Raw genomic sequence first — 13,806 nt, 5'->3', positions numbered from 1 at the left:
GCGATGCAGGCAGTAAAATTAAAAATAGAAGCGTGGGTAGAACAAAATGATATTTTGGGAGAACTTCAGAATGGATTTCGAATCGACAGGCGGTTAGACGATAATCTGTTTGTTCTTACCCAGTGTATAGAAATATCTAAAATAGAAAACAGGCCCTTATACATAGCTTATCTAGATATCACCGGGGCGTATGACAACGTTAATCAGGAAATTTTGTGGGATATATTGAAGGAAGTGGGCATAGGTGACGACTGTGTACAGCTTTTGAGGGAAATATACCGAGGAAATACAGTTTGTATAGAATGGGAAGGAATAAGTAGCAAGGACAGCGTTGAAATTAGCAAGGGGCTGAGACAGGGATGCCCTTTGTCCCCGCTGTTATTCATGCTGTACATGGCGAGGATGGAAAAAGCGCTAGAAGGTAGCAACATTGGATTTAATTTGTCACACAAACAGGTCGGAGCGATGGTTGAGCAGAAGCTTCCAGGTCTATTTTATGCTGATGACATTGTCTTATTTGCGGACAGTCAAGATGATATACAGCGACTGGCAGATATATGCGGAAGGGAGTGTGAGGCTCTAGGACTAGGATTTAGTGCAACAAAATGTGGATTGATGGTATTCAATGATCACGGAGACCATACGGTATTAATACAGGGCCAAAAAATACCGAGGGTAAGCGAGTACAAGTACCTCGGAGTATGGGTAAATGAGGGGGATAGATATATGGAGGTACAAGAGAAAGCATCGGTAGCAAAGGGAAAGAGGAATGCTGCAATTATGAAGCACAGAGCTTTATGGGGATACAATAGGTACGAGGTGCTTCGAGGGCTGTGGAAGGGTGTGATGGTTCCGGGGCTTACATTTGGGAACTCAGTGGTGTGCATGAAGTCAGAGGTGCAATCAGGAATGGATGTAAATCAAAGGACGGTGGGCCGCCTCGCGTTGGGCGCTCACGGGAAGACGACAAATGAGGCGGTAAAGGGTGATATGGGATGGACAGGCTTTGAAGTGAGGGAAGCGCAGAGCAAAATGAGATTCGAAGAGAGGCTGAGGAAAATGAAGGAGAGTAGATGGGCAGAGAAGGTTTTCAGGTATTTGTATAGAAAAAGCGTTGACACGCAGTGGAGAAAAAGAACTAGGAGGCTCACCAGTAAATATACGGCTGGCAGTGCGGGCGATATGGCAACAAGGAGCATTAAGCGGAAGGTCAGAGAGGCGGAGAGGACTTATTGGATGACAGCGATGGAAAAGAAGCCGGCTCTGAGTAACTACCGAATAGGAAAAAACGAAATAAGGAGGGAAAGGTTTTATGATAATTCAAGGGGAAGCGCTTTACTGTTTGAAGCAAGGTCGGGCTGCCTTAGAACGCGTAGTTATAAAGCGAGATTTAGTAACGAAGAAGAACAATGTACATGCTGCGGGGGAACTAAGGAAACGATGGAACATGTACTGATTGAATGTGGCGATATTCACCCAGGTATACGTGTGGGCACGAGTCTACATGAAGCCTTGGGTTTTAGGGACAACAATGGAAAGCTGAACACGTCCGCGATAGAAATAAGTAAGAGACGGTTAGAGTATTGGTGGCAGAAAAGTAGAGATAAAGAACAAAAATAAATAATGGGGGAAAAATAAGGTCATTCTGCCTTAAGAGGCAGAGAGATGGACCGTGAATTTATATTTTTTGGTATAATAACATAGATTTAATCAATGTAGATAAGGTATTAGGCCAACATGAAACAAGGAAGTTTTTTTTTTTTTTTTTTTTTTCTTCTTCGAGCCTGGTGGCAGACATGTCACCGCCCCGTTTTAAAGGGGACGCTCATAGCATCCATCCATCCATCCATCCTGAAAACTTCTCATGCGGGGTGCGAAGCGCGTCCCCTGGTCGGGGTTACGCTGGTTACGATGTAGTTCCGGGGGGATCAACAAACGCGGAGTTGAAGGCGGTAAGAGGGCCACCACAATGACACATAAAAGAGACCACAAAAAAAAAAAATGGAGGAAGGAGGGGGGTCGAGCATTTTGTTCTTCTTTTAAGCTGATTCCCCTGCAGCGCATGTTCACGCCATTCATTCGTTTGAAGGACCTTTGTCGATCGGCACCATGCGTGCCGCTTTGCTGCACTTACGTATGCTTGTTTTTCTGAAGGATCGGCATTTGTGTCTGTCCGCAAACTGCAACTGTCTCAAAGACGGTCCGCCGCTGCATCTGGACGGGAGGGACGCGCTACAGCCTCCGGCGGTCGTGCACATAGGGCATGCAGCGTACGTGCAAAGAAATGGCTGGGGCAGCGTTTGCCAACAAAAACAGTTGGACCCAACGAAGCTAGGAGTGACCGCGTAGTCAAGTGCGGTAACAATAAAAGCAAAAAAAAAAAAAATCAGGAGGGTCGTGACAGCAAAACCATATACTCGTGTACAGAAAAAGGAGATGTAGAGGGGAGACTGAAGTAGCTGTCATTAGGAAGCGGGAGACCCGTAGGGATTGGGCTCCTTTTGGGATGCTCCAGTGCCTGTTTGGTCAACGTCGTCGTCGGCTGTTTATTGGTCGTGACCATTTCTGCATTGTTAATCATGGCAAGCATTTGCGCATACATAGGCAGGCGTTTGTGTAAATAAAATCAGAGCAGACGTCTATCAGGCCAGGAGGAGGAGCAAATCTGCCTGCTCATTGCCGGGTGTGCGGCTGTTCTCCTGATCTGAAAGGCACGCAAATTATTGGTAAGGGAACCACGCATAATACGAACGGGAAGTGATTGAAGCGCAAATCTGGAAACATATGGTTCGAACAAATGCATTACTGTATCTGTCACTATCAAAGAAAGAGATTGCTTATTTAAAAAAAAAATGTGGTTACTGATGTCATTCTCTCTTATTGTGAATCACACGTGTTTTATGTACGACGCATACGCACTTGGCTTATCAGGGAACGTTATGTGGTTTCATTAAACCTGTTGCTAGTTCCAGCGAGTGTCTTCTCTTCTTGTGTAAGCGTCCGTAAGCTGGTTTTTTCGTTTCTTCAAGTATACAGATTCTCCTATTACACAGACCAGCTCATATATGCCAATAAAAAAAAAAAAGAGAAAAAGTGAGGCGTTGTTGCGGGGCTCGAAAGGCGAGAGTGAAGTCGCTATGATCGTTACAGTGGCGAAAGGGCATTGAAAATCGTATCGATCAGCAGGACAAAAAAAAAAAAACTTCAACCCCCCAATTACATGCCCTATCTGTTACTGCAGCGGCTACGTGGAGGAGCATTCCTCTATGCAATAGCCGCTTAAAACATTGCCCACCCTTCGTAAATCAGTCACAGCGACAGTAATTTATTTCACAACTCACAGAAAAGTTGCATCAAAAGAAGCTCCGTGTGTTGCGCACCGTAACGTTGATTTTTCTTGCGCGTAAAACAGCAACGCGCGCTAGCCGCGCCCAGCAATCCACCGGAAAGTTTCAGGTGACGCTGGGAGCCGCGCCGCCTGTCGGAGGCGACATGAAGTGCGTCACGCTCCGCCGCTCAGTGAGCACACTACAAACTTCTAGAACACTGTAATTGAAGGATTGCAATTACAGTGTTCTAGAAGTTTGTAGTGCGCTCACTGAGCGGGGGAGCGTGACGCACTTCATGTCGCCGCCGACAGGCGGCGCGGCTCCCAGCGTCACCTGAAACTTTCCGGTGGATTGCTGGGCGCGGCTAGCGCGCGTTGCTGTTTTACGCGCAAGAAAAATCAACGTTACGGTGCGCAACACACGGAGCTTCTTTTGATGCAACTTTTCTGTGAGTTGTGAAATAAATTACTGTCGCTGTGACTGATTTACGAAGGGTGGGCAATGTTTTAAGCGGCTATTGCATAGAGGAATGCTCCTCCACGTAGCCGCTGCAGTAACAGATAGGGCATGTAATTGGGGGGTTGAAGTTTTTTTTTTTTTGTCCTGCTGATCGATACGATTTTCAATGCCCTTTCGCCACTGTAACGATCATAGCGACTTCACTCTCGCCTTTCGAGCCCCGCAACAACGCCTCACTTTTTCTCTTTTTTTTTTTTTATTGGCATATATGAGCTGGTCTGTGTAATAGGAGAATCTGTATACTTGAAGAAACGAAAAAAACAGCTTACGGACGCTTACACAAGAAGAGAAGACACTCGCTGGAACTAGCAACAGGTTTAATGAAACCACATAACGTTCCCTGATAAGCCAAGCGCGCATGCGTCGTAAATAAAACACGTGCGATTCACAATAAGAGAGACTGACATCAGTAACCACATTTTTTTAAATAAGCAATCTCTTTCTTTGATAGTGACAGATACACTAATGCATTTGTTCGAACCATGTTTCCAGATTTGCGCTTCAATCACTTCACGTACGTTACTAATTGCGTGGTTCCCTTACCAATAATTTGCGTGCCTTTCATATCAGGAGAACAGCCGCACACCCGGCAATGAGCAGGCAGATTTGCTCCTCCTCCTGACCTGATAGACGTCTGATCTGATTTTATTTACACAAACCCCTCCCTATGTATGCGCAAATGCTTGCCATGATTAAAAATGCAGAAATGGTCACGACCAATAAACAGCCGACGACGACGACGATCTAACAGGCACTGGAGCATCCCAAAAGGAGCCCAATCCCTACGGGTCTCCCGCTTTCTAATGACAGCTACTTCAGTCTCCCCTCCACATCTCCTTTTCCTGTACGCGTACGAGTATGGTTTTGCTGTCACCATGACCCTCCTGTTTTTCTTTTTTTTTTATTGTTACCGCACTTGACTACGCGGAACGCGGTCACTCCTAGCTTCGTTGGGCCCAGCTGTTTTTGTTGTCAAACGCTGCCCCAGCAATTTCTCTGCGCGTACGCTGCATGTCCTATGTGCACGACCGCCGGAGGCATGTAGCGCGTCCCTCCCGTCCAGATGCAGCGGCGGACCGTCTTTGGGACAGTTGCACTTTGCGGACAGACACAGATGCCGATCCTTCAGAAAAACAAGCATACTTAAAAGCGGCACGCGTGGTGCCGATCGACAAAGGCCCTTCAAACGAATGAATGGCGCGAACATGCGCTGCAGGGGAATCAGCTTAAAAGAAGAATAAAATGCTCGACCTCCTCCTCCCTCCATTTTTTTTTGTGGTCTCTTTTATGTGTCATTGTGGTGGCCCTCTTACCGCCTTCAACTCCGCGTTTGTTGATCCCCCCGGAACTACATCGTAACCAGCGTAACCCCGACCAGGGGACGCGCTTCGCACCCCGCAAGAGAAGTTTTCAGGAGAAACTGGCGGCAGCGCCCCTGGCGGGCGCCCAGGCTGTCGACGCGGAGAGGGCCATGGCGGCGCGGCGCAGGGATACGGCAGTGAGCCCACTGCCCCATTCTAGTACACTGTAATTGCAATTCACTCGTGCCTTGATTGTAGCCACCAATCGGTTAGCCTCCTCCTGGTTATTTCTACTCGTTTAAAGTCTATTTTGCCTTCACTGTCCCTAAACCCCAATGCTTTGAAATATTCCGCGCCATTATCTTGGACTGTAGGGTGAAGCCCTTTACAGAACATTATCAAATGTTCAGCCGTTTCCTCCTCCTCTCCACACGCACTACATAACGTGTCTGTGCCTTCGTATTTGGCTCGGTACGTCTTGGTCCGCAATACTCCCGTCCTGGCCTCAAACAGCAGAGAACTACCCCGAGAATTATCGTAGATCTTTTCTTTTGCAATTTCCTGCTTGAAAGTTCGGTAGGTCTCCAGTGATGATTTCGTAAGCATCCCCATTTTCCACATGTCCCTCTCTGTTTCCTTCACCTTCTTCTTAACCGATGTTTCCTTTTGGCTTGGTATTCTGCTGTTGTCTAAATACTTGCTTGACAATTTTCGAGTTCGCTTCCTCCATTTAGTATCAACATTCTTCATGTACAAGTAGCTGAAAACTTTCCTAGCCCAACGCTCCTCTCCCATTTTTCTCAATCGCTCCTCAAATTCTATCTTGCTGCTAGCCTCCCTGCCCTCGAACGATGTCCATCCCATGTCGCCCTGTACCCCCTGATTTGGGGTATTCCCGTGTGCTCCCAAAGCAAGCCTACCTATGCCACGTTGTTTAATTTCCAATCTTGCTTGAACCTCTGATCTCATGCACAAGACCGCATTGCCGAACGTCAAACCTGGGACCATTACCCCTTTCCAAATCCCTCTCACAACGTCATACCTATTGTAGTTCCACAGTGCCCTATTTTTCATTACAGCTGCATTCCTGTTGCCCTTAGTCATTACGTATCTTTCGTGCTCCCTTAGGTACTCATCCCCGTTGTTTATCCATACGCCCAGATATTTGTATTTATCCACTATCTCCAGCGTGACTTCCTGTATCTTATGCTCACTGCCTTCATTATCATTAAGAACCATGATTGCCGATTTTTCCCTACTGAACTTCAAATTTAACCTATCTCCTTCATTACCGCAGATGTCTATCAATCTCTGTAGATCTTCCTTGTTGTCGGCCATTAATACTATATCATCTGCATACATCAATGCCGGTAATGACTGTTCAACGTGTTTTCCTTGCTTGGCAAAAGAGAGGCTGAAGCCGAGTCCACTCCCCTCTAATTTAGCTTCTAATCCTTGTAGATACAGCATAAATAACAGAGGTGACAAGGGACACCCCTGTCGAAGCCCGCGTTGTATCTCTATAGGTTCGGATACCTGTTGTTCCCATTTTATAACTACCCTGTTACTTTTATAGATGTCCTTTAAAAGATTAGTTATTCCATCTTCCACATCAAGTGTGTCCAGTATTCTCCACAAGTCTTCCTGAATCACACTATCGTAAGCTCCCTTGATATCTAGAAATGCCAGCCACAGGGGCCTGTGTTCTTTTTCCGCTATTTCAATACACTGCGTCAATGAGAACAGATTATCCTCCAACCTCCTTCGTTTACGGAACCCATTTTGTAGTTCCCCCAGCACCCCCTCATTCTCCACCCATGTCTGTAGTCTTTCCTTTACGATCTGCATCACCAGCCTGTAAACTACTGATGTCACTGTTATAGGACGGTAGTTGTTTATATCAGCCTTGTCTCCCTTTCCTTTATAGATCATGCTCATCCGGCTTAGTTTCCACCCATGGGGGGCTTCACCATCCATTATTGCTTTGCTCGTTGCTTCTCTTAATGTTTGCTTAGAGTTTGGACCTAATTTCTTTATTAGCATAATTGGGATGCCGTCAGGGCCTGTTGATGTGCTATTAGGAACCCTCTTCTCTGCCCTTTCCCACTCTCGTTGTCCCAGTGGAGCCACTGCGCTAATTGGTCTATCCTCATCCGTTAGGGTGCATGCATCGCTTCCTTGTTTAAATTTTTCTGTCATCATTGTTCTTATAAATTCCATTGCCTCATCCCCTTCTAGCCTAACCCCTTGAACTGTAGTTATAAACCTTTGTTCCATGCTTGTCTTATTACTCAGAGAATTGAGATGGTTCCAAAACTTTGCAGCTGCCTTTCTATCCTTTTTGTTTACTTCCGCCATCCATTGGGCCCCCTTTCTTCTAATCTTTTCATTGATCAGATTGGAAGCTTCCCTTCTGCAGCTCAAAAGTTGCCCCATTTTCTTTCGACATCATCTTCCGGTTCACCCCTCTGTTTAGCATGCCTGTGTTCTCTGGAGGCTTCCTGACGTCTTACTATGGCTCTCTTAACTTCCTCATCCCACCAGCTCTTGGGTTTGTGTCTCCTTTTCCCGGTTGATTTGGCTCGTACCTTAGCAAGCTCCAACTCAAACAGTCTAGTTAGATTTGTGTACGTCCACACTGTTTTAGTATCCTCGGTGATTACTATCTCAATCTCTTTAGTTGCTATTTCTATTTGCCTTTCTGAATAAATATTACCCTGTGGTTGCTCATATTGCCTCCTTCCTATTTTCATTTCTCTTCCAAAACTCAGCTTGATACGTTTGTGATCACTACCCAAGCTTCTGGAACCATATTCATCTATGTTCATCACCCTTAGCCTATCATACATCCTATGTGACATCAGTGCGTAATCTATCGTCGACTGCAGCCTTCCCACCTCCCATGTTATCTGCCCTTCGCACTTCTTGGTACTGTTGCAAATGATTAAATCATGCCTTTCACACATATCCAGCAGCATTCTGCCGGTTGGGTCAGTATATCCATCCATATCTTCTATGTGCGCATTCATATCTCCTAATATAATTATCTCGCACTCTTCTCCTAGTTCATCAATGTCCTTTTCTATGCACTGCACCATTTCTTGGTTTTCCTCTCTGGCTTTTGCTCCTGTCCACAAGTATACAAAACCCAGGAGTGTCATCTGCCCTGCCACTTTCCCTTTTAGCCATAAATGTTCCCTGCACTCCTGCTTGACCCTTTGCCAGTCTGTACTTTTATGAATAAATGCCCCGATACCACCCCCCTTCCTGCTGCCTTCTGTTCTATTGCAATATTCCCATGCGTAGTCCGGATTGCTAGGTGGTTGTTCCATGTCCCTAAGATGTGTTTCTACAAACCCATATACCATCAGCTTCTCCTCTCTTAGTTGCTCTTCTATCTCTCCCCACTTCAACCTATTCCTGCCACCCTGCATGTTAATATAACCTACATCTGAATTTGCTCGGCCCTGCCTACGTCGATTTCTTCTCCCCCGGACTCTATGTGTCTTGGATATTGGTGCCACTTTGAAATCGTATCTGTCTACACTGGTGGCCTCAGGGCACTGGGTCCCCCTAAAAAAGCTGTGGCTTGGCGACCCATCCTATTACCTACCCTCCTGCCCGTGGCACCACTGTAATGAATGCCATCTTGTGCAAAAGGGCGGAGGCCGGGTTCGTACACGTCTTTGTTTACCTCCATTACGCTGTAGCTGAGCTGCCGGCTCATAGCTCTGATGACACAGTTAGCCTCTATCACCCTCCTTTCCATACCGCCAGATTGCCCCCAGACTTCTGGGATGGTGCATATTGTCACATGCACACCCTCAGAAGCTTCTCGAAGCTTACGCACCCCATCCTCTAACTGTCTCTGAAGGTTCTGGCTCTTTCCCTTCAGGACATCGTTGAGACCAGCATGGATGATGACGAGGTTTTCACCCTCCATGCTGTCCCCTACCACTTCCTGTGCTTTGGCCAGTGCATCCGTCATGCACTTTCCTGACTGGGCCTCCACTTTTACCCTCCTGTCTGCCTTCACTGTCGTAAGGACTCCCTGCTTGACTCTGGCTACATTGGAGTCCCCCACCACTAGGACCCTTCTACGGTCCAGTCGTTCGCTTCCGGCTTGCGATTGCTGTGATCCTGTTCTCCCCCGCTGATCCCCCGTTCGCTGAGTGTCCCCGACTCGCGATAACGAGCCCGCTGCCGGTGCTCCTTGCTTTGCCCCGCCGGAAGCCTGTCGCGCCACATCGCTGTAGCTTTTTCTCCTGCTGTCGCCTGTTCCTACATGTGTCACTGCAGCCCCTAGGTCCCCTTTCTTGCCTGTTTCTGCCTGGAATTCCGTGATTCCCTTGCCTTTCGCCTCCCACTGCTCGGGACCGGAGTCAAGCGCCATAAGCACCTTTACTCGCTCTTCGAGCTCGGCCCGCCTTTCCTGTTCCTTCCTTAGATCGGCCTCCATTTGTTCTACTAGGCTGGCGGTAGCCTCCCCACGCTCACGTGCCTCTCCGAGCTGCGCTTGGAGCTCAATTCTCTTTACTCGCTCCACCTTCAGCTCCCCCTTTAGCTCCTCAATGCAAGATTCCATGCGCTGCGCGGCCGCCTTCACTTTCTCGCACAGCTTGCACACGAAGCTCGCCTCCTCAGCGTCGGCTAGACTTGTGAAGGCCGTCTCATCTAGGTAGCACCAGCGCGTGCATTCCCCGCACTGCACGAGATCACTGGCGCCCGTGGTTTTTTCCGTCCGCTTAGCCATCGCCCGCCCGACCATCGAACAGAACACACAAAGTTCAGTCTAACACCGTTAATATAATTAAACAGGCGCACCCAAACACCCTACTACGGGTTTAAAACTGCCGCCTACCCCGTTCACCACGTGGTCAACGTTACCGCATCGTTGCCCGTGGCGCACGGTACTCGCGTGTTACCAAAGATGCACTAAACCGCAAAATAATAGTTCTTACATACAGCGCCTCCACGCGACAGCTATTATCTTCAATGAGCTCTTTTGGCAAGCCTGTATCACTTTGGTTGCTCGGCGTTGGTTGCTCGTGATTTTGTTATTGTTAACGTGTTTCCGCATGTTTTGAACTTCAGGTTTTTCTCGTTTTTATATGACGCGCATTACGGGTGACCCCGCAGGTACAGTAACCTGCGGCAGCGAACGCGATGTTCACCGTCGTAAGAAGTGCAAGCGCTCGAGCGAGCTTGCACTTACAACCTTCCACCTACTACTTACAAAAGCGACGAAAAGAAACGCGAACAGCGCTGTTCGCATTTGTTTTCTCCGCGCTCTTAGCTTGGTGACAATAAAAATACGCTAGTCTCGTGAATGTATCATGGATAACTTGTCTTATTACCAGCCAGGCTACAACTGTTTTGAAAAGTAATGCGACCAGCGGAGCTGGTAGATGCCGTACTGTTCGCGTTTGTTTCCATAGTGGTGGTGCACCCTTACATGCAGAGTTGTTGGCCATATGGGGAGCGGTCAACACTATTCCGATTGACGCAAGTAACACAGCAAGCGAGAGTCTTCGAAATAGCTTTCGTATACTGACCGATTCATACGAAGCGGTGGCTGAACTTACAGCAACAACGACTGAAGATGCGGTGGCCAACGATATTAGAAAAAAGTTAAAGAGATTACAGGATTGCGGAATCGATGCGGAAATTTTGTGGACGCCGGGACACACTGGCACGGACGGGGGAAACGAAGCCGCTCATGCGGTCGCCGCGCAAGCGGGTGGGCTTGACTATTCATTGAGCACCCCACACCCCAGTTCGTCGCCAAACCTGGCGGACCTCAATCCCTACCTAGAAATGCTGCGCGCAGGCTCTCCTAGCAGAGCATTTATGCATTATATTCGCGTAAAATTGAAAACCGACAGTAAACGAAGGCTATTAGAAGCTACACCAGCACCTCTATTAAGCGACAAGGGCGGACTTACTCGCCAGCAAGAGATATTTCTGAATAAGGTTATGGCCAATGCAGCATACACACCACATGTACTTGACAAATGGATTAGGCCCAGACAAGCAATTGCAAACACTTCTCCCCGATGCCCACATTGTCAAGAATTATGCAGAGCAGATTTACACCACCTAATTTGGATTTGCTCAGCTTTCTCGCGAGGAAGAACACGCATCCAACACTTGCCACGCGACGACATAAGCGCTTTAGGAAGCGTGCTACAGTCGAATGATGAAGCACAAAAAGCACTTGCGAACTATGCTAGTATAAGTGGCCTGTTTCGAGTGGTGTAGAAGAGGTCGACGATCTCGCGCGAGAGCGACTCCATTGAACTTATACCGAAAACGGATTCGCACCAAGTCATGTTAATTTATTGTGCATATGCTGTTTACCGAACAATCCCTTCCCCACCTATTCCCAAACTGCGGCCGAGCGCCTTCCTCTCCTGTGAAATAAAGGTTCAATTCATTCATTCATTCATTCCATAGCGTGCTGTCGAGAGAGAGAAGGAATGTAGGAAAGGCAGGGAGGTTAACTGAAAGAATCGCAATAGCCCACCGGCTGAAAACAACTATGTATACATTATGTGCACACATTCAAGCAGGAAATGACGACTTCTACCTTATATGCTGACTTCGCTTATTTTATTAGCAGCTTATTTTCCCACCCCGTTTGCACCATGCAAGGATAGCAGAGTACAAATTGCTGCCTTTACAAGAACATTGAGTACCCCAATTAAAACATTACCTATACTGTGGCGTTCCCTTTTCAACTATGATAACTTTCTCTTTCTGTAAACCTGTCTTTTTGCGGGTTTATCCCACAAATATTGCATAACCATAACCTTGAGTACAGAATGAAATTGCACTACAGGCGTCTGTGTAATTATTTTGGTGAGATTTATGAAAAATATGGCTGCGATATTTTGGAACACTTATGTAAAACGGCTGCCACTTTGCTCAAATACTGAACAAATCAAACACTGCCGTTTGGCTGAATTCGCTACTGCATGACCCTGTAAGAATTAAATACATATAGGTGGCCTTTTAATACCATGCATAACCCTGTGACTTTGGTGGCAATTTAAATGACAAATAGGCAAGGGCGTCCGCAGAACTTTTTTCAGGGGGGGGGCAACCGCTGGGCGGGGGGGGGGGGTATGGTAGGTTAGCACTAAAAAGGCACTATTTATGGTCTGAGTTACGCACGTGCGAAAAAAAATCGAAACAACGAATCATTGGATTGGAAAATACATTGGATTTTGTTAATGAACAAATAACTAAACCTAATAAGCAATATGCGAAAACATAGGAAAACATAGACCGCTCTCAACGTGTTAATTTTGGCGCAAAGCTAGAAACATGAAAAAAGACAGAGGAAAGAGTCAGAGGGGCACCAAACTACGAACTGTTTATTGCCGGCGAAGATTGGAAATCAAGAAAACGTATACGCTTATCCCAGGGGCGTGAAACTGTGACGTCAGCATGTCAATACGTAAGCTGTCCATTAAAAAGGATCTCTCAGATTGATACGATACAAATGATGTGCCACTGACACAAGCGGACCCATTCCTTGAAATATGAAACGTTTCTAAAAGTTATCTCGCCGTTTGGTCTCTGCTCTTGCCAACGATATTAGCTTGCTCGAAACGTGGCATATATGCGCATGCCTTAACATGCACCGGAAGATGCGCACCATCACTTTTACCAATACTATTGGCGTGCTCCCTCGGGTGGTCATTACGTCCCGTTTGTCCTATGTATAGGCCTTGCCATTGCCACAGCTCACAGGAATTTGGTAGACAACACCCTCGGCACGTCGCCTGAAGGGTTTCACGTGCCTCTTTTGGCACCCTTGCTGCTTAGCACTAGCGGTTCGCTGGCACAGCTGTGCCAGTTAATTTGGAGCGGAAAACACAACAGGAATTCCACGGCTAGTGGCCACCTTCTTCAGGTTATGGCTCACTTTGTGCACGCACGGTAGCACTTGTGGTTTTGCACGCTCCGGTTCTCTCAAGTGCTCTGTGCTCTTCCAGAGTACTGATTTTCACTTTCCGTAGTAAAGACTCGGCGACGTCAACCAAGACCATCCGAGGGAAGCCAGCCTTTTTGGAGTTTGCCAATCTGAGTGCAAAGGCTAGTACATCATGTGCGAACACGACCCGCGCAACGCAGATTGAAGGCAATACAGAGCGATGCACATTGAACAATCATAAGACAATAGCGCTTTTGTGCTGCGAGGAAAGTAAGCGCAAGAAACATGATCGTTTTTCAAAGCCGGGCAAATATCTAAAAACTGCAAACAATTGTCAGTCTGAAGCTCATGAGTGAAAGTTAGTTCCTTAGAATTCGTCTTCAAGGCACCTAAAATGAAATATACCATTTCATGGTAAGGCACATGACATATCTTATATTAAACAATAAAAAAAATCGTCAACATACCTAAAAATAGAAAATGGATGAAATGAAGTAGAAACACATTGTAGTGCCTGGTCAATACGAGATAAAAAGATGTACTGAAATTGGTACTACACTGGACTCGATACAAATGCCTTTCTTTTGTAGGTAAATGCGATGCCTTTTGCAGGTAAATGCCTTTCTTTTGTAGGTAATTGCGACAGCGGGGAAGAATGTCTTGGCCTGAATCAAGAGTTCAGAATATGTTAATTCTGAGGTGTCCCTAGTTTTGT

General features: G+C 46.8%; 2 protein-coding genes across 4 annotated transcripts in view; both read right to left on the bottom strand.

Moving 5' to 3' along the window:
• The window catches only part of LOC119374104 (probable glucosamine 6-phosphate N-acetyltransferase), a 51,962-nt gene that overhangs the window by 19,624 nt on the left and 18,532 nt on the right, over positions 1 to 13,806 (bottom strand). The window lies entirely within an intron of this gene.
• On the bottom strand, positions 8,669 to 9,878 carry LOC125756362 (uncharacterized). Its single transcript, XM_049410990.1, has one exon. It carries the CDS (start codon positions 9,732 to 9,734, stop codon positions 8,691 to 8,693), a length of 1,044 nt encoding a protein of 347 aa, XP_049266947.1. The 5' UTR covers positions 9,735 to 9,878; the 3' UTR covers positions 8,669 to 8,690.

Source organism: Rhipicephalus sanguineus, chromosome 11, assembly GCF_013339695.2.
Source record: "Rhipicephalus sanguineus isolate Rsan-2018 chromosome 11, BIME_Rsan_1.4, whole genome shotgun sequence".
NCBI classification, from domain to species: Eukaryota; Metazoa; Arthropoda; class Arachnida; order Ixodida; family Ixodidae; genus Rhipicephalus; species Rhipicephalus sanguineus.
Note: the sequence above shows the minus strand (reverse complement) of the source record. Positions and strands in the feature narration are given on the sequence as shown.

Excerpts from the sequence above, each read along its gene's own strand:
- LOC125756362 (XM_049410990.1), bottom strand. The coding sequence starts at position 9,734 with ATGGAATCTTGCATTGAGGAGCTAAAGGGGGAGCTGAAGGTGGAGCGA.